The 22,112-nt window shown below is 50.4% G+C and overlaps 2 protein-coding genes across 2 annotated transcripts in view; both read left to right on the top strand.

Annotated features, from left to right (window-relative positions):
* Positions 1–1,925: 1,925 nt before the first annotated feature.
* On the top strand, positions 1,926–11,737 carry PRRT4 (proline rich transmembrane protein 4). The gene is made up of 5 exons (XM_090286789.1): positions 1,926–1,984; positions 3,172–3,891; positions 3,977–4,081; positions 4,433–4,552; positions 9,394–11,737. Exons 2-5 carry the CDS (start codon positions 3,240–3,242, stop codon positions 11,217–11,219), a joined length of 2,703 nt encoding a protein of 900 aa, XP_090142915.1. The 5' UTR covers positions 1,926–1,984; positions 3,172–3,239; the 3' UTR covers positions 11,220–11,737.
* A 3,940-nt stretch (positions 11,738–15,677) lies between these two features.
* Positions 15,678–22,112, top strand: part of RBM28 (RNA binding motif protein 28) — a 30,229-nt gene continuing 23,794 nt past the window's right edge. The window contains exons 1-6 of the mRNA XM_090287467.1: positions 15,678–15,918; positions 19,576–19,734; positions 20,056–20,150; positions 20,527–20,602; positions 21,152–21,244; positions 21,991–22,062. Of these exons, the coding sequence (XP_090143593.1) occupies positions 15,801–15,918; positions 19,576–19,734; positions 20,056–20,150; positions 20,527–20,602; positions 21,152–21,244; positions 21,991–22,062 (613 nt within the window). The 5' untranslated portion in view covers positions 15,678–15,800. The remainder of the gene's footprint in view (positions 15,919–19,575; positions 19,735–20,055; positions 20,151–20,526; positions 20,603–21,151; positions 21,245–21,990; positions 22,063–22,112) is intronic.

Raw genomic sequence — 22,112 nt, 5'->3', positions numbered from 1 at the left:
AAAAACTGAGTTCTGGATTTTTTTTTTTGTAAATTAAAAAATTCTATTAAATTTATTGGGTGACATTGGTTAATAAAATTATATAGTTTTCAGGTGTACAACTATATAATACATCATCTGTATTTTTCACCTAAAGTCAATCTGAAAGCCTTTCTGAAATGTGCAACTCATTGCCCATTTGGGCACCAGAATCATTCATTCATTTGTTATTCACTTATTTAATATTCACTGAAGAGGTACTATGGGCAAAGTGCTATACTAGCTCTCTATAATTGAGAAGGAACCTACCCATTAAGTCTTTCAAGTGCCCAGTTACTCTTCAAGCACCCAGTAACTCTTTAAGCACTGGGTGACTCTTCAAGCGTCCAAAAACTCCTTAAGCACCTGGTAATTCTTTAAGCACCTGCTTGAAGAACCTTGAAGAACAGCTAAGGAGGGGGTAGATGGAAAGGGGAGGGGGTGTCAGTGTTACATCCAAAGCTGTAACATGGTGATAATAATTTTTTTCTTTCTGTGGTGAGGAATAAGTGAGGAGACTCCTAAAGCATCCAGCATGATGCTTGGCACACCATAGAACGTCTGGATTTGGGGGGACAGCTTTACATGGTGCAGGGAGTCTCCTCTGTTTTATGCCCCCACATTAGCATTTCTGGAGGAAAGCTTTAAGGGCTTTAGAGACTCAGGACAACATAAACGAGTCAGTCCTACTTAAATCAGTCACGGTGACAGCCTAACAATGGCCACGAAGTATTCACAGTGACCACCCGGCTCTTTGCTCGTCTTCAGCGCGGTGGCAGCTTTGGCCTGGGCTCCCGTGTTCCTGAGGCTGCACACTCTTTCTTTGACTTCACTGTTCTCCTGCCCCTGATTGGAAACAAGTTGTAAGCCTCCTCTCACAAGGCAGCTTAGCTCACCATTCTCTCTGGCAGACATTTCTGAAATTCTGAGTATTTCCGAGAAATCAATTTTAGCAAAAAAGAAATGTACACACATGAATTGACCATTGCCAGTCCACTTGTGCCTGTGGGAAGCATTCCCTGTATCAGGGCAACTGTTGAAAGCCTCCAGCTGGTGGAGAGGGCAGCAGAGAGACTAGGTTCAAGACTCCGTAAGCTGCGTAATCCTGGGCAAATTTGTTATTTTTCTGAGCCTTAATTCTGTGAAATGGGGACACTCACAGTGTTGTGGTGAGGACTTACGAGATAAAAGGTGTAGAGTTGCCTATTACACTTCTACTCACGGCTTTATAAAGGTAGTGGGCCTTTTTGCTTGGGGTGTCATTCTGGGGCCAGCTGCTGTGTGTGTGTGTGTGTGTACACGAGTGTGCGCGCGCGCGATGCTCTGGCTCGCGGGTGTGTTTCCTGGGGAAGGCGTGCGTGTGGATAGATGTGTGCGATGGGCCGCCCTGGGAGTGTGTGGCTGCCAACACCAGGCTGAGAACGAGGCGCCCGGGCTCGCCGCGGCTCATCGGCAGCTGCGGGTGAATGAGCGCGCGTGGGGGAGACAGGCACAGACGTGCGCGCCCGCCTGCAGGCCGGGGTGGGGGGCGGACGGCGGACTGCGGACCGCAGACCTTGGTGGGGTGGGAGGGGGAGGGAAGAGGGAGGGAAGGGCGGGAGCAAGGGAAAGAGAGCGGGAGGGCGGTCCGAGCGCGGCTGCTGCGGAACCCTGGCGCGGACTGCTCAGCCAGGGAGCAAGGCTCACAGCCAGGAGGCGGCGCCGCGGGGAGGGAGCGCGGAGCAGAGCCGGGCCGGAGCGCCCGCCTGGGGACAGCGCTGCGGACCGTGGGTCGGGCCTGGCCAGACCCCGGGCAGCGCGTTGGGGAAGCAGAGGTTGCCTGGACTAGTAGAGGGGCGTCGGGCGCGACGGAGAGAACGGGCAAGACTCTGCGGAGCGTTGCCCAGCTGGGTGCCAGGGCCCCGCGACCGTCCCTTCTCTGGGGACTTGGCAGAGGCCCGCCTCCGGGAGGGAGCGAGAGGAGCAGGTTGGCCAGTCGGTGCATGGGGAGTGTGTGTGTGTGTGTGTGTGTGTGAGCGCGCGCGCTCGCGCCCGTGCCTGCAGGGTGTGTGTAGGGGTGTGTGATGTGTCTCTGTAAGGGGTGTGTGAATGTGTGTAGGGGGTGTGTGCTTCTCACTGTGACCGTACGTATTGTGTGTGTCTGTGAGATAGGTGTGTGTGTAGATGTATGTGAGACGGGCGGCTGGGAAGCTCACAGAGCTTGGTCTGCACATATATAGGAGGGAGGGGTGCTCAGCAGGACTGAATGGGTGCGCGCACTTGTGTGCAGGGCTGTATGAAGGGTGAGTGGATGAGTGTGTCATGGGTGCTAGGTGTGGCTGTGTGTATGATGTAACGATGCCAGGTGCACATATGTCCTTGGCTCACCCTCTCCTACCCCCGACCAGATGTGTGTGCAGGGAGGGGTTCTGGAGAGGGGGCAGGAATCTCCTGCAGCAGCCCCTTGCCCAGCTTTCCTGCCTTGCCATCTTTCCCAGGAAGCCAGAGATGGCCAAGCTGCCTCTCCCCCAAATACTCCTAAGGGTTAAGGGGAAGGGAGCAGGCCAAGCCCCAGGAAAGAGGGGAAAGGCTGAAGGGACAGAGCTTCTGCCAGACCAGAAAGCTGGACTGCCTTCTCCAACTCTGCCAGATCACTCAGCCCCTCCCAGGGCCCTGTGCTCCAAGGTCTGAGTGAACAAAGGGCCAACATCGTAAGCTGGGGCCCAGGGTGGGGGTGGGAATAGGTTGAGACTCATCCCTGAGGGTTAGCTTGTCCACAGTTGTATTACCAGAAGGGTGCTGGGCCCATAGCAGCCTCAATACATATTTGAGGGTGGAAAGAGAGGATAGGAGAGAGGGAGGGAAGGGATCTGAGCCTGGGAGTCAAGTCCATCCCATCTACTATCAGTCAAGGATGAGAGCAGCTGGTTGCTGTCATATCCCAGTCCCCACTGAGCAGGTGGGGGAGGGAGCGGTTTAGGGAGAGGGAACCTTAGGGAAACTGTAGCAAAGAGATTTGTGCTGGGGCCTGAATGGAGGAAGGAGCTAGCAACTCTTCCTGGGCAGAACCCTTTGCATCCTGCCCCCACCACCTGCTTCTCTAGAATCAGAAGCCTCCCTCTGGGGCACCCCATCCCAGGCAGCCAGGGCTCATGGTGCCTCTCCTCTCTCCAGGACCTTCGTGCTCAAAAGGTGCTGAAGAGTCCCCTGCCCACCAAGGCCACCCGAGACCAAGTAGGGCCATGGCAGGGCATGGCTGTCTGGGGCTGGGACTATTCTTCGGGTTCCTGCTTGCTGCTCCTGTAGGCCCCCAGCCTGCTTCCTCCATCCCAGGTGCCTCTTTCACCACTTTGACCCCACCACCTCAGAGTGAGGCCTCTATGCTGTCTCTCAACCTGGGACTTAACTTCAAATTTCACCTTCGGGGACCTGCTGCTGCCTGGGGGAGTCCGGTCATGGAGACCCAGCCACTCTCTCCTGGGCTGAGCCAAGAGCTGGAGGAAGAGATGGCCAGAGGACTGAGGACTGACCCCCTTTGGGAATTGCTGGTGGGCTCCCTTGGGAACTCTCCCCCAGAGTGGGGCTCTGCTGAAGGCAGCCCTGCTCCCTGGGCCTCCTCCCTGCCTTTAGAATCCATATCCCCCCTCTCTGGGCCCGCTGACCCGCCTACTGCTCCCTATCAGCCCAGGATGGGCACTGCGACCTGGGATACTGCTCTGACAGCTACAGCACCATCATCCAGTGCCCCCAGGCCCCACCAGACTGAACTGGAACTGAAGTTTGACATGGCACTGAGAGCAGGCGCTGCCCCCACGCTCGGGCATCGAACGTTGCCCCTGCTGCCCAGCCTGCGGGCCAGTCTGGCAGAGATTGCTGGGCGCCTGGGACCCTTCGGTGAGTACCCACTCCATCCTGAGGCGGACCCTGGCTGGGCTGCCTGGCAGGTAAGAGGAAGCTTCAGCCAGGGCTCCTTTTGCAGGGTTCTTTGGCACTACTCTATCCCCACTCCGGAACTTCTCAGGTGTGAGCACCCCCGGCCCAACTACATCCTCAAGCTCTGCCTCCGGAGTCTCAGATTCTCCAGGTGAGTATTCATTTCAATCCAACAAGCATTTACAGAATATCTCTACATGTTGGGCACTGTACTAGGGGCCTAACCAGCACTTCCTTTTGTCCCTGACTCAAGGGGAGATCTGCATTGCTTCCTTCAGGCCCTGGGACATGGGCCACTGATTCCAGGAGGAAATTCCCCCTTCTCCATGCTGAGTCTGGTTTGGTCCTTGGAGCTTAGCTCCTGGTGGACATGTGGCTGTAATTTCTGGGACAGTGGCTCTCTTATGGCAAGTTCTGGGGAAGGACAGGCTTTTCACCAAAATCCCAGAGACCAAGGCTGGCTGATAAGATGGCGCTCAAACCCCATGTGCTCCCTTTGCAGGGTTCTTTGGTACCACTCTGTCCCTGCCCTCATCCTTCCTGGAGAGAAAGCTCTTGAGCCCAGGCCCACTAGACCCAACTGCTTCTCTAAGCTCTGCCTCTATTGCAACAGCATCACTAGGTAAGTGTCCCATTCATTTGAACTTGACAGTTATTTATTTAGCACTTACTACATCCTGGCCACTAATTGACCCTTTTGTTTCATTGTCATCATAATTATAATCACCATTCTCTTCATCATCACCATGGAGATACATACATGTTAATGGTATGAGAACAAGCGTTGCTGGGGATAGTCCCACACAGAATTAAGTAATGGTCCTCTGGGAGTTTTGCAATTACAGGCAGAGCAGGATGTAGACAGATGTATCAGGGGCAAACAGACACAGAACCTACTTCATAATTTCCACAGCCTCAACCCCAGCCCCACCCTCCACGACAGTCTGCTTGGCCTGACTCCCCACCCCCACCCCAACCTTAGGGCTCTCTCTGTTGCTGTCTGATCTGACATGACGTGCTGTAGATATGGGCAGGGCTGGGCTCCTCTTTGGGAAGACATTGAAGATCTTGTGCAGACAGATGCCATCCTTGTTCAAGAAAGCACATAGATGAGCTAGCGGTACAGAGGGAAGACCATGGGCTCCAGAATCTTGAGACTTGGCTTTAAATCCCAATTCACTTACTAACCAGCTTGGTGACCTTGGAGCAGGTTATTTAGTGTCTGAGTCTTAATTTTCTCCTATATCTAGGGCTTAATAATAGTACCTGTTTTGTTATTGTGAAGCTTCCAGATAATGTAAGCTCCTGGCATGAGGATGGGCACAAAGTAGAAGCTCACTAGTTAGTAGCTGTTAACGTTGCTTCTTCTCCCAATGCATCTCAAATACACTTCCAGACTCTGCCTCTCAGACACCACACCCCAAGATGGGATGGGATAGCACATAACCCACAGGACAGAAGGTACATTGCTTGGGGAGAGATTCTGGTAGGTGAGGCCAAGGGAGACACGTAGAGGGACCTCCAGGCCCAGCTTTGCCCTGCAAGGGGTTTACTGTGCCTATGAATCCTCTCAGCCAGCCCACACTAGGAACCAGCTCAGCAGTGGAGACCACTGGTCTCCCAGCTTCTTGCAGCTCCAGACTTGACACAACACTGGCCTCTGGCTCGCTCCTACATGGTCACTGCACTCCTGGGCATGTGGTTCAGGAGGCTGCCACCTCCTCTCCGTGCAGCCTGGTGTGTAGCAGTGGCAGGACCTGCTGTCGGGTGGCGGGCAGGCTCAGTGGCCTCAGGAGAAGGATGCTGGCTGGCAGTCTGTCAGCCTTGGTGACAGTGCTGGCCAGGCAGGTTTAATGAGCCTGGACAGTATCAGAGGCAGCCCAGCTCACCAGCCCCACCTCCTTTCCGCTCCTCACTGATGGCTGCAGGAAAACAGCTTCTCCCTGATTGTTCCTCTTGGATAAACCAAAGAGAGCTTTGGTTCTCTTGGAGAGAAGGCCAAGGGGCCTTGCTCAAGCCAGCAGCATGTGTGGGGAGAAGTGTCAATCAGTTAGGGGGAAAAAGGAGTCTCTCTGTATCTCCTCTAGGATCTTTCTAACCTAGCAGTGGGTAACCTTTGACCCCAGGGCTTCTGTTCTCTTTCATTAGGCCCACTTCACCCAGTTCACACAGAAACAGTTGTATAGATTGTTAACACATTGAAAGACTTTTATACCATTTAATAAGTACCCATTGCCTTTAGGCCCCCCAGCACTCCCCTCCACGCCCTGACCACCCTGGCTGGCACCTGTGCCATTTCCAGTTGTTAAATATTTCAAATATCATCCTCACAAAAAGTATCAGTCCTCCATAATCCTGGAGGTGGGGGTGGGGTGAGGGACGGGGCCAGGACACTGAACAGGCTGCCGCTTCCAGCATCCAGAGTGGATCCTGTGATTCCCCCAGCCCTTTGATCTGGGCAGCTGGTGGGTAATCAGGCCTGACTTTTTCATAAATCCAGCCCCTCTCTCCAGCTCCTCCTCTGCCAGCTCCGACCTCTCCAATTACTCACATTGATATACCATCTCCCCCCTTGTCCCTGAGGTCAAGAGGGGCCACAGTCCAGAGTGCGACCACCTTGTAAGTGAGGCCTGCTCAGGAGAGGGATCCTAGAAAGTCATTATCCTCTGGGCTTTTCAGGGGGGAACTGAGGATTCCTTCTGGGGAAGCCTTGAAAGAAGAGTCTGGGGCTGAGGTCAAGTGGACCCCTTTAAAGGCAGAAGTTGGGTCTTCTTCACCTGTCCCCACCCATATATGGCCCAGTTCCGGGCACACTGGGCATGCCTTGCCACTTGGAAGCAGTGTGCCTAGTTAGAAGTCCCTCCTCTGACACCTGAGCTGTGCCTCTACTTTGCTCATTTTCTGGTTTTTATTCCTTTTCTGGCTTCTTAGGAATATTGAAACTTGCTCTAGTTGCCATAGTGCTTTGGGATAGAGGTGAGAGATGGGGCTTCCTGTGGCCTTTGGGTGAGAAGTAGAGAAGATATCTGAGAGATGAACCTGTCCATACAGTGAGCAAGAAGGCGTAACGGGTGGCAGGCTGGCTCCGACTGTGGGGCTCCTGGGTACGGTCTTCCTCCCTCTCTGCAGAGCCCGCCAAGGCCAAGGGAAGACCAGGCAAATTCACCTACTTTGCAGAAGTGGGTTGGGCAAGGGCATCTGAGGGGACCAAAGAATGAGGATGAGGGAGGGAGCACGTATATTAGATCCTGCTAATGTCAGACTGACGCCTGCCCCACATCTGCAAGCTGTTCCTTTCCAGCTGTGTCTTTAACTCATTGGTGTGTCTTCATTAGGTGTTCAGAGATGGTCAGTCCTCAGAGATGGTCAGTCCATCTCAATAGTGTCCTTCAAATAGGGTTTACAAAGTGAGACTGTGTTGCTGTTCACTCATTTGACTTAATTGTTGATTTTCTAAGTAAGTTTAGGATGTGCTAAGGGACAACAGTCTTTTGTTAGTTAAACCAAGAACTAGTTTGAGGCCAGAAATGGTCACATCTCACAAACACAAGCTGATGACTGGTGATAGACATTAGCCCATAATGATGACACCAATGACAGTCATATTTTGAATGCTTAGTATGCACCAGGCACAAACAGCTTTGCACACATCGTCCATTTACCCTCATAAGAGCCTGTGCAGTAGGCTCTCTTCCCCGTTTCAGACTTGAATGAGATGGAATGGGGTCCAGGGCACAGGCTGCCATCAGCAGTAGGCAGTGAGCTGTGGATATTTACATTTTTGGCTGCTCCCTCTCCACGTTCTGCAGTTATTTAATTCTGTCTTCTCCTCCTCTCTCTCCAGAGCTGTTTCTGCCCTCCTCATGCCTTTTCCTTGTTCTCAGGACTGCTCTGTTTGGTGTGTCCCAGCATGAGCAGGCACTGCCTGGGGTGAGGGTGCTCCTGGGGTCTTCCTGCATCGTCTAGCTGAGGCATGGACAGGCAGGAGACCTGCCCCCTGCCGCCCCCCATTCTATGTCTGCCTCCTGTGCACTTCCCTGTTCCCACCAGGCTGTCCCCATCCTTCACCACTATCTTTCTACCTTCATCCTTGCCTGCAGCTACAGTTCTGCTGAGACTGCTAGGTGGAGTAGGGAGAAGTTCAGTCCCCAGTATCCTCCCTTGCTTCCTGGCCATGGGGAGAATCCTTGGATCTAACTCCTTCGAAATCTTCTCCTGCTCCAGGAGAGTAGAATTAGGGATCTACTCCTCACCCTCTCTTACTTGACTTATCTTTCCTTCGGGGTGTGGGGAAGGTGTTGGAGCACAGGATGAGTTAGCAAACCCCAAAACAACCCCTGCTGCGCTCACTAAGTCAGCCTTATCCCACTATGATCTCTCCAGTTGATCCTTCCTAAGAGTCCAAGGGTAGCCTCGAGACCCTGGGGAGTTCATCTCAATGCCACCTTATGTAAAATGGGGCTAGAACCAAAGGGACATTCATATTAAGAGCCTTAGACCAATGGCTTTGTGATTGAGTCAGAATGGGGATCACAGCCAAGGGCAGGATGAGGGTGGGGGGTGAGGTAAGCAGGAAGGTCAGTGAATAGGAATGGTGTTTTCCTCAGGGTGCTGGGTGGGGACATGAGAGTCTCACTTCTCCTGTTGCATGTGTATGTTCACATGCACAAGACTGTGCCCATGCCCATAAGTGTGTGTGTGTGTGGGGGGGGCTTTTCTTGAAGAGACAGGGAGAAAGTGGAAGCAGTTGAAAAGGGCAGGGGGAGCTTCTCTTAGCTTCTCCAAGGTGGGAGCTGGGAGTTAGAACTGCAGAACAAGAGGGAAGCAAACTAGTATTAGTAAGATGCTCTGGGAATCATGGAAAGGGGCTCAGACTGGGGCTCAGACATGGATTCTAGTGCCAGCTCTGCCATTTGTGACCTTGGATAAGTCATTTTGCCTCTCAGCAGACCCTTAATATCTTCATCTGGCAAATAAGAGGATTCATTTACTCACCTGCTCAGTGCCAGCTTTGTGCCAGGCACCATTTTAGGCACAGGGATTCGGATACGAGCAAAGCAAACAAAAATTCTTGTTCTTATGACACTTCCTTTCTGGTGAAAGATCTGAATTAGAAGGGGCTTCCACAGTCCCTACCATTTGTCAAATTCTGGTACTTCTGCAGGAAAACCCTTTGCAGTAGAATCACAGAGTGAGGAAGGGAAATGAACAAAGTAGGGAGCTGGGGGTGGGGTGGGGTGGGGGAACGCCATGAGAGCTGAAACTACGGCGTGAGGAGTTCACTGGGGGAGAGGAAGATGGGTGGCCAAGAGGTGGGAGGTCGGGAGAGTCTCATATTTAAGACAAGTGTGTCCTGGATGCTATGAGAACTCTGACTGGCATACAGGATACTGGCCGTGGGGAGAATAGAAGTGGCAGGGGGAGGGCTGTACAATATCTCAGACAAATGTTCTTTGACCACAGATGCCACCATCCCCACTTCTGCTCCAGATGACCCCTCTCCTACCAGCTTTGGGAGCCCTTCTGTGCAGCCAGAATGTGGGCCAGGGTCCTGCAGCGCCGGAGAATTGCCTGAACACGAGGGGCAGCCTCCTGCGGCCCCCCTACCCCTCTTTTTCCTCACCCTGGAGGCCGACTGGGCAGAGGCCAGGGCTCGCTGGGGGTTGGCCTGGGAAGCCCATGTGTACGGGGTAGGCGCCCTCTTCGGCCTGGTGGCCCTGCTGGCGCTGCTGGCTCTGGCCCTCTTGCCCTGGCGCTGCCCGCCTGGCGCCCCCTGCCTGGCGCTGCTGGACGTGCTCCTGGTCTCAGCCGGGACCACGCGGGCTTTCCCGCTTTTCTACGACGCCTATGGGCACCGCGACCGGCTGCCCGCGCTCGCCTGGCTGCTACTGCAGGACCTTCCGCTGCCCTGCCTGGCCGCCGGCCTGGGCCTGGCCTGCCTGCTGCTGGCCCGGCCGCGCCCACCGCGCTGTCCCGCAGGCCTGGCGGCACTGCTGCTCCTGGGTCTGGCGCTGGCGGCCGCCGCAGCCCTCGGGAGCGCCGCACACCGCCGGCTGAGGCCCCTGCGGCTCGCGTCCCGCGGGCTGCACGCCTTCCTCGCCGCGCTCCTGTCCGGGCTCCTGCTGGCGCTCTCCTGCTGGAGGGGTCGGCGGCGACGAGCCGGAGCGCCCCTGGGAGGGTCCGGCTTCAAGGGCGCCACCCCTGTCCCGCAGGCGCGCAGCCCCTTCGCCCCGCGGGATTCCTGGCGGCGTGCCGCGCGCACGGCCCCGGTGGCGGGAACCTTTGGGCTCCTCAGCGGAGCCCTGCAGGGCTACGAGGTGCTGCACGCCCTGGGTTACGGCGGCCAGCCTGGCCTGGAAGGGCCCTGGCCCTGGTGGGCCTTCCAGCTAGGCCTGCGACTGGGCGAGGTGGGCGTCGCACTGCCGTTGGCGCTGCTGGGCCTCTACCCCGCGCTCTGCAGCCCCCGCGTGCCGCCGCGCTGCTGGGCCAAACTCTTCCGCTTGTCTCCGGGCCACGCGGCTCCGCTGCTGCCTGGACGCTGGGCCCCCGGGCCCCCGGAGAAGGAGCCTCTGCGTAGCGCCATCGCGCGTGGCGACGCGGAGCTGCTGCAGCTGTGCGCCTTGGCAGGGCCGGGCCCTGACCTCCTACTCCAGGGAGGCGCCTGCCGAGGCTTCGAGGGGGCAGCGGGCAACCCAGCCCCTTCCCCGGCCTCCTCCCCCTGCAGTGATTACACGGTGGACTTCCGCCCGCCCTCCCCTATCAACCTGCGGCGCAGCATCGAGGAGGCGCTGTGCAGCGAGGCCCTGCTCACGCCCGGCCTGTTTCAGGGCCCTGCCTTCGAGGAAGCGCTGCCTGGCCTCGGCCTCTACAGCACCGCCTCGCTGGGGGAAAAGACCAAGGCTGGGGTCAGTGGGAGGTCTGAGGAGGCCCCAGGCACCCCTGCGCCCCTGGAGCTTCCGTCTCCCGGGGCCTGGCCCGCGGGCAGCAGCGCATCATCAGGCTCCCTCTGCGGACTCTCCCGGGACAGCTCGTCCATGCTGCTATGCTCCAGCCCAGACAGGCCCCCGCGCTGTCCGCTGGTCTGCGTCCTCAGCCCCCCGCGGCCCTCAGGAATTAGCCCTAGCCTCCCAGCCTCAGGATCCTACCAGGCCCTGTCCCCACCCTCCCGCGACTCCCCAGAGCCTGCTTCTGAGCTGCAGGGTGAAGAGGCCTTGCTGCAGGAGCAATTCCTGGATGCCTGCCGACAGATCGACGAGCTGAGCATGGGCAGCGACACAATAGACCTGTGAAGAGGAAGCCCCCTGGGCGCGTGGCCGTAGGTCCCCTTCAGGCACCTGCTCTGACAAGACCTGCACACTGTAACCCTTCCCCAGTCTTGCCTGGCTCAGATACCTCTCCCTGTCTCCTTCCTCATCCAGGGGCTCCTGGGTAGGTGTTTTAGCAGCCAGGCTCTGTTGATTGGGAATTAGTGCCACCTTCTCTGGAGCCCTGTGTGCTGATGCCCTCAGCTACAATTCTAGGCTGGCAGGGGTCCCTCTTTCCTTGGCATTCACCAGCAATAAAGCTCCAAGGTGCTCCACTCCCCACTCTGGTGCTGAGTGAGAGGAGTTATCCTCAGAACACCTCCAGGTGGCCCTCAGTCCTCATACCCACCACTGCCATGCCCAGGAAACCCATCCCTGCGTGAGTGGGGCTTCCTGTTCTCCGCATGACCCTTCCCTATAGAAGGGTCCATGGCCTATCCAGGAGACTCTACAGCTGTTGGGTGGGAGGTGAGTGCTATTAGAGTTAATTTATCAATAAAATATTTTCAGAGGAGAAAGTCTGACCTTCTTGGAAAAGCCTAGGTGAGGCAACGGCAGCATGAGTTCTGCCAGACTGGAAGAGAAGTGGCATTTGTGTGGGGTGGGTCCATTTCAGACCTCAGGGACCTTCTCTCTCAACTGCAAGGAGTCTTTTCTGTGGCTGGAATGAGTGAGGGTCCTGGGAGCCACCCCTTGATGACCCTTGACTCCCTAGGAAGTGGCTTTTTCAGAGCTGGAAGGAGGTCCTGGGAGGTAAGGCAGAAACTCTCCAGTCATTGGTGGAAATGTCTGCAGTCCTAAGAGCCGGGCTTCAGGTTCTGGTGGGCAGGGGGCTAGGGATTAGTGAGTGCTAAAGTTCTTCATGGAAGTGTTGATACACATATCAAGGGCTTGATCACCGTCAGCCTGGAGCCCCAGCAATCTCTCCATGACACTCCCAGAGGAATTCACACCTGCTCCACCTACCAAATGGGCCCCTTCAAGGTTAGACTTGCAACCCTTCTCCCCCTGCAAAACGCTTATCTTCCAGAGGTACAGATCCTTGCTGAAGAAAGCCTGTCTTCCCCAAACCCCAGCTGCATTCTACCTACCAAAGTATAACACACAGGGCAGAGACCCGTGAATACATCCAAACCACTAGCACTCTGTAATCCCTCCCTTGTCCAGAGCATTTGGCTCCGAGCTCTGTGGTGTGCATTTATCACTTGGCTAAAATGCAGAAAGTTCAGGGTGGCATGAAAAGAGGGTCATAGATTAGGTTTGAAAACAAAAATCTGACATTGGTTTGGCAGATGTCCTGCACATTACAGAGACCTACAGGGGAACACATACTGTGCTTGAAGAGGAAAAACAGAAACAGGAGTGGTTTTTCTTCCAACTCTGTCCATGAGCTGGTGGGGATTTGAGAAGGGAAGGGAGGGAGCCAAGAGGGAATCAGCAGAGAGATCCGGTCCAGTGCACGAGTGGGAGAATTAAAACACTCCTTGCACATGAAGATCTGTTCCGGTTGAGAGGAGGGTTCAGGGCCTGGAACCTCAGAAGGCAGAGAGGAGCCACTGATGTTTGGGAGGGAGTGAGGGGTCCTATTAGGGGAGAAAATGAGAGGAGGGCGCGGCAGGCATGGCTGAGGGATGGGACTGGAGTGGTTCTGACTGCGTCTTCCCCAGTCACCCAGCTCAGCTTGGCTCAGAAATTCTTGCTGCATTGTTACTCTGGGCTGAGGCCCAGAGAACTGCCAGCCTCCTAATTACAGGCATTTCTCACTGGTGTCCTAGTGGCTGCAGCGCCCCAGCATCAGAGCTGCTTTGTGTCATGGAAGCAGTGCTTGCTGTTTGCCTTTGCCCACACAACTTCTCTCTGCCGTCTCCTCCTAATCCTTGCGGGCTGCTTGCTCACCCTTCCCATCAAGGGTTCTTGGGTTCATGCACACACCTCCCAACAAAGCAGTCCAAGCCTCATACACCCCAATCAGTCTCTCTGTCTGCTTCTCTCTCTCTCTCTCTCTCTCTCTCTCTCCACACACACACACACACACACACACAGCTTTCCTCTCTGGAAGCTCTGAGTGGGGCTGATGAGATGGAGGGTAGGTAGGGGAATACAGCTGGTTGTTCACCAGCTCCAACACTTCTATGAAGAATTATCTTTGACTTCATAAAGAGGCTGAGCCTTTGGTGACATAGCCCTTCCCTTGTCTCATAACTCAGCCCTTCCCTAAAACAGGTTTTCTGGAGGAGTCCAGGTAATCCCAACGCATACATACACCCTCAGTTCCAATTCTTAGTACTGTTGAGAGGTGAGAGACAAACAGCTTCATGCATTCAATTTCTGTAAAACATTTTATTGAATGCATGCAATGTACCAGGTGCTGGGGCCAGAGAGAAGAACAAGGTAATACTAGCCCTGAACTTAAAAAGTGGAGGGTCTTTTGAGGAAAAGGCAGACATTAAAGAGTTACTCCTGTAAATAATTACAATAGAACAAATAACTAATAACAGTTGTGAGAAGTGCTAAGAACAAGAAGTGTGCAATGATATAAGAAGGCTTGGTTTGCAAGGGGGAGTGGATCCAGAGGGATGGGACTTTTGCAGAGGCTGGCTGAGAACAGCCCAGGCCTCTGGCAGCTCCTTTCCTGGCTCCTGCACAGTGATGGATGGGAGAGAGGCCAGTAGTTTATTTCCCCTGGCAGCCGCATTGCTGGTGTGGTGCAGGGTACCACGACTCCTGCTATTTAATAAAGAACCCTGCGTGCGTCCTGGGTAGATGGATGAGCAAATATTCCTGATCGAAGAACCATGTGGTTTTCCTGATATGAATGGACAGGAGGGGGTGGGGCTGAGTCTGAGTCTGGGAGACTGGAACAGGCAGCCAGGTCTGAAATTTGGGAAGTGTAAAAAAGCATCAACTGCATTGTTAACCTCCCCAGGGCACAAAATTCCTCCACACTGTGGGTGGCTGCTGCCCCCTGATGGGCACAGGGACACAATATCATTTTGTCCTTTAAGGAAGGTTTGGGCCCTAGGTACTTAAAACTGAGCATTGTAGGGGGTGCCCCAAAGGAATGTTGGAACAGCCTTCTTTGAGTTCTTTTCCTGGTGCACACTGCAGCCACGACTGGGAAGGCCTCCCCATAGCTGAGGCCCTGAAGCTTGCAATTTAATCTATCAGGATGGAATTTGGGGTGAGGGCAGGAGAGGAAGAAAAAAAAGGAAGGAATGTTGAATCTCAACCCAACCTTATTTGAGTGACCCATCCCATTTCCTTTGTCTATTTCTCTCTCTTTATCCTGAATAGGATTAACCCTATAGCCTTAAAAATCTGTTTGGTGTTTCAGTACTTTCTCTCCTGAGTTATGTGTTTCAAAATATTTGTGGCATTTTCTTTTAAGTAACTATTTACAACTTACTTGGAGCTAGGGCTTCATAAATCTGATGTTGTGTTCTCCCTTTCTCCCCGTTACTGTCAACCAGTCATCCATCCGTTCAGAATTTATTGAAAGTAAATGGGGAAATGGAAACTTACTTTACACTGTACCATTTGTACTTTTTGAATTTTCACTACCATGTGTTCAGGTTATACCATTTAAAAGTAATTATTTAAAAAATATTCTGGGTGCTTTTAAAGCTGGAAGTTCTGCAGGGTTCTGCAATCTTGCACACAGGTCAGTTTCTGAGCCCAATGGGACAGCAAACCTTCTCCGTGTTTCAGGATCCAGGAGCACCCATATCTGACCAGTGGGATCCCCTTAGCCTTGTGTCTATTTGGTAAGCTGACTTGAGAGATCTTCCCCTGTCTCTGGGAGGACCTAGGTTATACGTGTCTGTCTATTCCCTCTGACTGTATTCTCCGTGAGGGCAGAGACCCTGTCTTTTTAATTTTTTTTCTCACCAATTTTATCCCTAGTGTGTGGCACATAGTAGAAACTCAGTAAATAATTATTGAAAGAATGATTGTGTACGATCTGTTTCTATGTGTACTTTAGCTACTGTAATTTGTCTGCGACCTGTTATAGGCACAGTTTATAGTTATCTGTTACAATGTGACAGATATCTCACATTATTTGATGGTTGTGATGTACTTGTGTTTATATGCATTCTGGCTACATTTTGTATATGTAATCTGAGAATCTGTGGTGGCGCTTCAGAACCTAATATTTATTTAAACATCCATTATATATCAGATCCTGGGTTAGGCCGCGAACAAAAACGACTTCTGCCTGCCCTGGTAAATTTGGGGTCAAAGTCCTGGAAGTGAGATTTTAAAGCAGGGTAACAAGTAGCGAAGCCTTGGTGGGAGGCGGAGGCTGGGGGTGTGGGGGGAGCGGTACTTGGACTAGGGCGGAGCCCGCTTCGAAAAGCTCCGCCCCTGAAGTCTTATTTTTTTCTTTCTTCATTCCGGAACGTTTCTCTCCCCCTCCCACTACGTTTGCCTTCGGACTCTTTTGATTCAAGAGCACTTCCGGAACCTCCGGGCTACTTAGCGTGGTCTGCGGGCTGAACCCCGGTGCCTGATTTGCGTGCGTGGGCCTGGTTCATTCACGGCCCTGCGAGCTTGTTTCCCGGCCTCATGGCTGGGCTGACGCTGTTTGTGGCGCGGCTCCCTCCTTCGGCCCGCAGTGAGCAGCTGGAGGAGCTGTTCAGCCAGGTGGGGCCGGTGAAGCAGTGCTTCGTGGTGACTGAGAAAGGTAGGGGGCGGGGCGGTCGCGGATAGGGCTGGGGTTCCTGGGAGCGGGATGGGGGGCGGGGGGACACCCTCCCAAACTTCAGCGTGCCAGAGTTCTTTAACTGCTCCTAAGAGAAGGGTCTGGAAGTTGAGTTTCTTTTACACGTAGACTCCGCCCTAAATGAGTCCATAGGGGTCTTCTGTTTCGGAAAGCCAGAGCGCTTTCCGTTTGTTATGCATGCTCACATGCAACACCTTACTGGTAACTAAAAACAGCAACCTTTCAGTAACACATTGGTAAGGCCTCCTGAGAGTCAGCTGACTGCCAGATATGGTGCCGAGTCCCACACGCGTTATCTCATTTAATTTTCTCAGCATTCTTGTTAGGCGGGGAGTCTTAACCCCATGTTACAGACGAGGAACCTAGGGTTTAGGGAAATTCGGTAACTTTAGTTTTAAAGTTTGTATAGCTAGTAAGTAGGCAGACCCAGAATTTGATCACCAGACCCAGGGCTCTTAATCATTATGTTACTCATTTATTCAGTTATTTGTAAATATTTATTGAATGCCTACTATGTGTCAGGCACTGTAGTAAGGTCCTGGGGATACAGCAGTGCACAAAACCAAACACTTTGCTTTTATTTTTGTTTTAGAGACGGGGAAGACAAGCAGTAAACAAATAAGCAAAATATGTAGTGATAATGGTGGTAAATACTAAGAAAAATAAGTCAGGGAAGAAGGATAGGGAGTGTGTGTGTGTGTGTGTGTGCGCGCTGGGGGTATGTATAAGGTGTGGAGAGGAGTGTCGGTTATAGATAGAGTGGCCAGGGAAGGCCTGGAGGTGAGAGAGTGAACATGTGTCTTTCAGTGCAGAGGAGCAGTCTACGCAGAGGAAACTTCAAGCTCAAGGATACCGAAGAGGACTGTGCCTGGTATTTTGAAGGAATAGCATGGAGACCAGGGTGACCAGAGTTAAGTGAGTGAAAGCAAGAGAATTAGATAAAACCTGGATATCAGATCATTTAGGACCTTATAGACCATTGCAAGGACTTTGGTTTTTACTCTTGAGATGGGAAACTACTGGTTTTGTGCAGGAAGTGGTAAGTGCGACCTGGCTTACATTTTGAAAGATGCTGTCAGGCTGTTGTGTTGAGAATAGGCTGTTGGAAAATAGGACAGAAGCAGGGAGACCTCTTGCAGTAATCCAGGTGAGAGATCATGGTGTTGGACCAGGATAGTAGCAGTGGGCAGTAAAGTGATTGGAATTTGGATATTTTTGATGTTAACGCTGAGAGGATTTGCTGATGGGTCAGATGGGGGGTATGAGAAAAAAGGAGTCAGAGTCAAGTCTGTGTCTAAGGTTTTTGGCTTGTGCCACTGGAGATAGTCACTTAACTTGTGGACTACTGCTGTATGCTTCACATTCTGTTTGATGCTCATCATGTCACTATGAGAGAGGGTTGGCATGTATTAGAATGATGATGAATTGTAAGGGCTTTAATTGTGGGAGCATTTCTTCCTCTTACCTAGACTTCAAGGGATGCCTGAGATAGGGACCTGATGTTATGGAGAACATTCATTTAGTTCCCTGCTATGACGTCAGGCTGTCTCTGTAGGTGGCCTTTGCCTTTCAGCAGAACAGCTGGTGGGCACTGGCATCTTGTGCCCCCCTGCCCCCACCCGTGGTACCTGAGTATGTGAGTAGGCAGGCTAGCAATGTACTAACAGTCCCTCCATCCTTAACGTTTATTTTGTTAGTAACAGAAGTGAAAGTGGGATTGTCCGTATGACTCTGATTGCTATATGAGCTATAGCACCTCCCTGGTTCTTTGTCATTTGAAGTATAGCTACGGCTGAACGAGAGGGTGGGAGTGCTATATAGCACTTTTTCTTAAATTGCAGATCATTACCCATCAGTGAGTCTTGAGTAGAATTATTAAATGAAGTAGGAGGAGTATATCCATATATGGTAAAACATTAGTATTCATACTTTTTTTGTTGTTTTGTTTTATATAAAGAATATATACGCAGACTGGGTTCCACCATGAGTTACGTTCATTACAGTGGGTTATCAAAACAATTTAAGAAACACTGCAGTGCGGGACAGTTGTGTTTCAGGGAAGAACATTCTATTGAGTGGGAATTCTCCTTTGGGTCCTCAGAATATAGGCTACTTATAATCTTTTCTACCTTGTGTATATGGTCTAAATCTTTAAAGAAACTCTTATCCTGGCAACTGTCCTTAGTTTGGCTCAAATATGCTCATAAAAATTAAAAAAAAAAGAAAAGAAAAAGAAACTACTTTTCTGTCCAAGCAGCCTATGCACCTAGTGGGATGGAAGGGAGGGTCTGTATTAGTGCCTTGAGCATGTCACTTAACCTCTTTAAGATGGGAATAATTTCACAGAATTCTTGTGAGGATTCAAGTAAACGTGTGGGTGCTTCGTGCAGACATAAACAATGCGTGGTATGTATTGTGAGTACATGTTTTTGCTTTGGCACTAGACTCCTTTGTGTTTCAGCTGCTTTGTTTCGGTTGTACTGGTCAGAAGTGGCTGTGATTTTTCTTGGTCTTATTTTCTGAAAGGCGAGTGGGCAGGCTTTTGTGAGAAATTGTTTCCAGAGAAAAGAAACTGATTTCCAGATCACAGTATGCTTTCCTACTTCCAAGTGACAACTTGAACCAGTTTAGGTGGATCAGTGTCCTGTGTTTGAGGGCTTGTACCTGAAGCAGGTTCAAATGTAGTTGAAAAAGAAACAGAGCATGTGAGCCGTGTTTCTCCTTTGAGTAGCAGGCAGACTACTTGGTCTGTCTTTTTCCTTTTTGATGCAGTAAATTACTTAAAATTTTACTACCCAAAAATGTTAAATTAAAAACATATAAAAAAAGGCGAAGGTGGGTTACAGTTTTCGTTTCGCAACTATTCATTTGCTTGATCCTAATAGTCTTCTCTGTGGCCGTTATATTGGTGGAATCCCATGGAAAGAGCACGAGGCTGGTAATTAAGAATTCAGGTACTAATACCTTGGGGGACATTAACCAGTTCACTTACTTTCCTCTATCTCAAATTATTCATGTGGAAAGAAGGGATGATACTATTTGCTTTACTTGCTTTAGTGTGTTCTGAAGATAAGGTGAGAGAAGAGATTTACAGCTGCTTTGGAAAGGTTGAGTTTGGTGTTGATCACTAAGTGTTGGTAGTAATGGTATCTACAGTCTCCTGAAGCACTTTATTGTTTAAGGTTCTTTTGTTAGGGCCTCCCTCCAGCATCATTGCTGATCTGTTGTGAGGAAGAACTGCATGATTACCTGTAATTTTCAAAGCTACCAGACTTACCGTTCCTACCCCTTCTGGTGATGTTCCCTAGTATTTGATGTTGCGTTCTTCTTTAGGGGTGTAATTTTCATCATGGCTTTCCATAATCTTGAGATTGTCAGGAAAGGAGGAAGAAGAGGAGCCAACAGTGAAGACACCAAATTAGAAGAGGGAGCCTACCAAGTTCTGAGCAAAGTGGCAGAGGGGCCGCTGATGTCAACCTTGTTTCTGTCTCTCCTGAGGATTTTGGCAAACTGGTGATGGGATGGCCTGGCAGTGTATCTGCTAGTTTAGGGCTTTGAGAATTGACTTGTTTGGGGCTCTGGGCTGATGATTCTCTCCCCCACCCCCTTACTGTTCAGGGAGTAAGGTGTGTCGAGGCTTTGGCTATGTGACTTTTTCTATGCTGGAAGATGTTCCGAGAGCCATCAAGGAGATTACCACCTTTGAAGGCCACAAGATCAACGTGAGTGTTGCCAAGAAAAAACTGAGGAACAAGTCCAAGGAAAAGGGAGGAAATGGTGAGTTTGCAGTAAACGAAGGGAGTTTTCCCCCTGGGTGAGGAGGGGGTGGAAAGGTGTGGGTGGGGGTGGAGGGAGCTTCTAAATTTAAAGCTTCCTGAATTTGCTTTCCATATCCCGAATCATCCAATATATTTTGTTACTCATTTTAGTCTTTTATTTACTTCTAAGTCTGGAAAATCTGGTGATCCTGGGTCTCGCCATACTGAACCCAGTGGTAAATGCCATCTATTGCTAGTAACTTTTTTCCTGTGATGTTCTGGGCTTAGAGGTGTGTGGTTTTCGAGCACAGATTTAGTCCATTCCCTCTTCTTTTTTTAGAAAATTCGGAGTCCCCAAAAAAGGATCAGAAGCCTAAAAAAGCCAAAGTGGCAGATAAGAAAGCCAGATTAATTATTCGGAATCTGAGCTTTAAGGTGAGTGATGGAGAACACTAATGCTGTGTGTTCTCAAAGCTGTTGGTGCTCATGGGTGGAACTCCTCACCAGATTGTTAATTGAATGTAATGTGTTTTGGGAATGAACGTTAGTCTTGTTGAATTCAGAAAATGAGCCTGTCTAAACAAGAACTTATTAAGGCAATAAGAGAGGATGCCTTCTTGAAAAAGGATAGGGAGGAAAAGCTCTCTGATTTGTCCTTTTTGCTTTGTAGATCAAAGCAAGATGTTTGTCATAGTTTCAAAAGTAAAAAAGGAATAAAGATATTCAAGTTCTTATTAACAAACTTAATAATTAGTGTTTCATATTTACTTGCTGGTGTAATTCCTTTTTCTTTCTTTACTTTTGTCTTTAGTGTTCAGAAGATGACTTGAAGACAGTATTTGCTCAATATGGAGCTGTCCTGGAAGTTAACATCCCTAGGAAGCCAGGTACTAGCAGACCTTCATTTGTTGTGGATTAGATTAATATTATTTAACGTAATTTTTTTTCCATATCACCCTTGAACTAAGCACCATTAAGACTAGAAATACAGCTGGGTGGAGGTGGGCAAAGGGAGGGGCTAATGGGGGACATCTGTAATAGTGTCAACAATAAAAAATTTAAAAAAAGAAGAACTAGAAATACAAGGTTCATGTCATACTCTTTATGAGCTCCAGATGATGTGATATATATAAAGTATTAGACACAGTGTTTGACAAGTAATAAAAACTCATGTAATAGTGCTGGTGGTATTTAGTTAGGTATTTTTAGTTAGATCAGAACTAGTTTTACAAGACAGGTTACAGTTTGAGAAAGTGCATTGCTCTCTCTGAGCTCAAGACAAGATATATTCAGCAGGAGGACATAAGCTTTGGCTAAGAGGCTGGCTGGTTGGCAGGATTTGGGCCATCTTGCTGGCCTGGGTGGCTGTAATTTCCTTCTTAGGTCTGTTGGCTCCCCACCTGCTGCTTCTAACATCTTTGTATATTTGCATACAGATGGGAAGATGCGTGGTTTTGCTTTTGTTCAGTTCAAAAACCTCCTAGGAGCAGGAAAGGCTCTCAAAAGTATGAACATGAAAGAGATAAAGGGTAAGTTTCCTATACCCATTCCATTGACCCAGATATTTCTGGTGTTTGGGTAAATTAGCACAGTAACCCACTTTCTACATTTTCAAAAGGTATTTGCATTATTGAGAGTCTCACTGCTAATACAGAAGATATTTTGGTGAAATATTCCTAACACTTGATGTTAGGGTTAAACGCAAAGTAACTCATGTCATTATTCTCTTTTCTTTATTTGGTGATGAGTGTTCTTTTAAATCCTTAATGAAAAAATATTCCAGAAATAATCACTGATAGATGTGGGTTGCTATCTAGGGGATGCGGGATTTGCAGGTTTTCCCCTCTTGGTTATAAGCCTTATTCAACATTCGTGAGCAGTTAAACTGACAGTGGGTACTCTGTGTATAGATTTACCAGGTACTAAGAAAGGGATTGGCTTAGGCTGTTCTAACATCTGAGCATGGTGCAAATTGTTCTAGTATGCCTGTTTTGCCTTTTGCTAGGCTAACTGGAAACTTGTTGGTCTAACTGGAAGCACTATTCTAATTTTTTTAAAAATTCCATTTTATCCCAGGTGTGGTGGCTGTGTGGAAAGGCAAAATTTCTGTTCATTGATAAAAAGGTTAAGGTTTAAAAAGAATAGATTGGACCACCATTCTCTGAATTGGCAGGATATATTTTTTTCCTTTTGTTCTTGACTGTCTCTTTGATGAATAAGAAGTCATTTACAGGAGATAGAAATATTAAAAAGATGTTACTTCTCTGTCTAACAGGACGGACAGTAGCTGTGGATTGGGCTGTGGCAAAGGATAAATATAAAAACACACAGTCTGCCTCGGCCCCAGGTAAGATGTGCTGCTGGGTAGGAGGGTTGTATATTTTGGGGTGAGAGTGG

The sequence above is a fragment of the Furipterus horrens genome, unplaced genomic scaffold (genome assembly GCF_987537825.1).
Source record: "Furipterus horrens unplaced genomic scaffold, mFurHor1.1.pri manual_scaffold_9, whole genome shotgun sequence".
Classification (NCBI taxonomy): Eukaryota; Metazoa; Chordata; class Mammalia; order Chiroptera; family Furipteridae; genus Furipterus; species Furipterus horrens.
This window is presented reverse-complemented; position numbering and strand designations above follow the sequence as displayed.

Coding starts and splice junctions, on each gene's coding strand:
- PRRT4 (XM_090286789.1), top strand. CDS start 3,240: ATGGCAGGGCATGGCTGTCTGGGGCTGGGACTATTCTTCGGGTTCCTG. Junction 3,892..3,976: donor TGGGCGCCTGGGACCCTTCG/GTGAGTACCCAC, acceptor CTCCTTTTGCAG/GGTTCTTTGGCACTACTCTA. Junction 4,553..9,393: donor TATTGCAACAGCATCACTAG/GTAAGTGTCCCA, acceptor CTTTGACCACAG/ATGCCACCATCCCCACTTCT.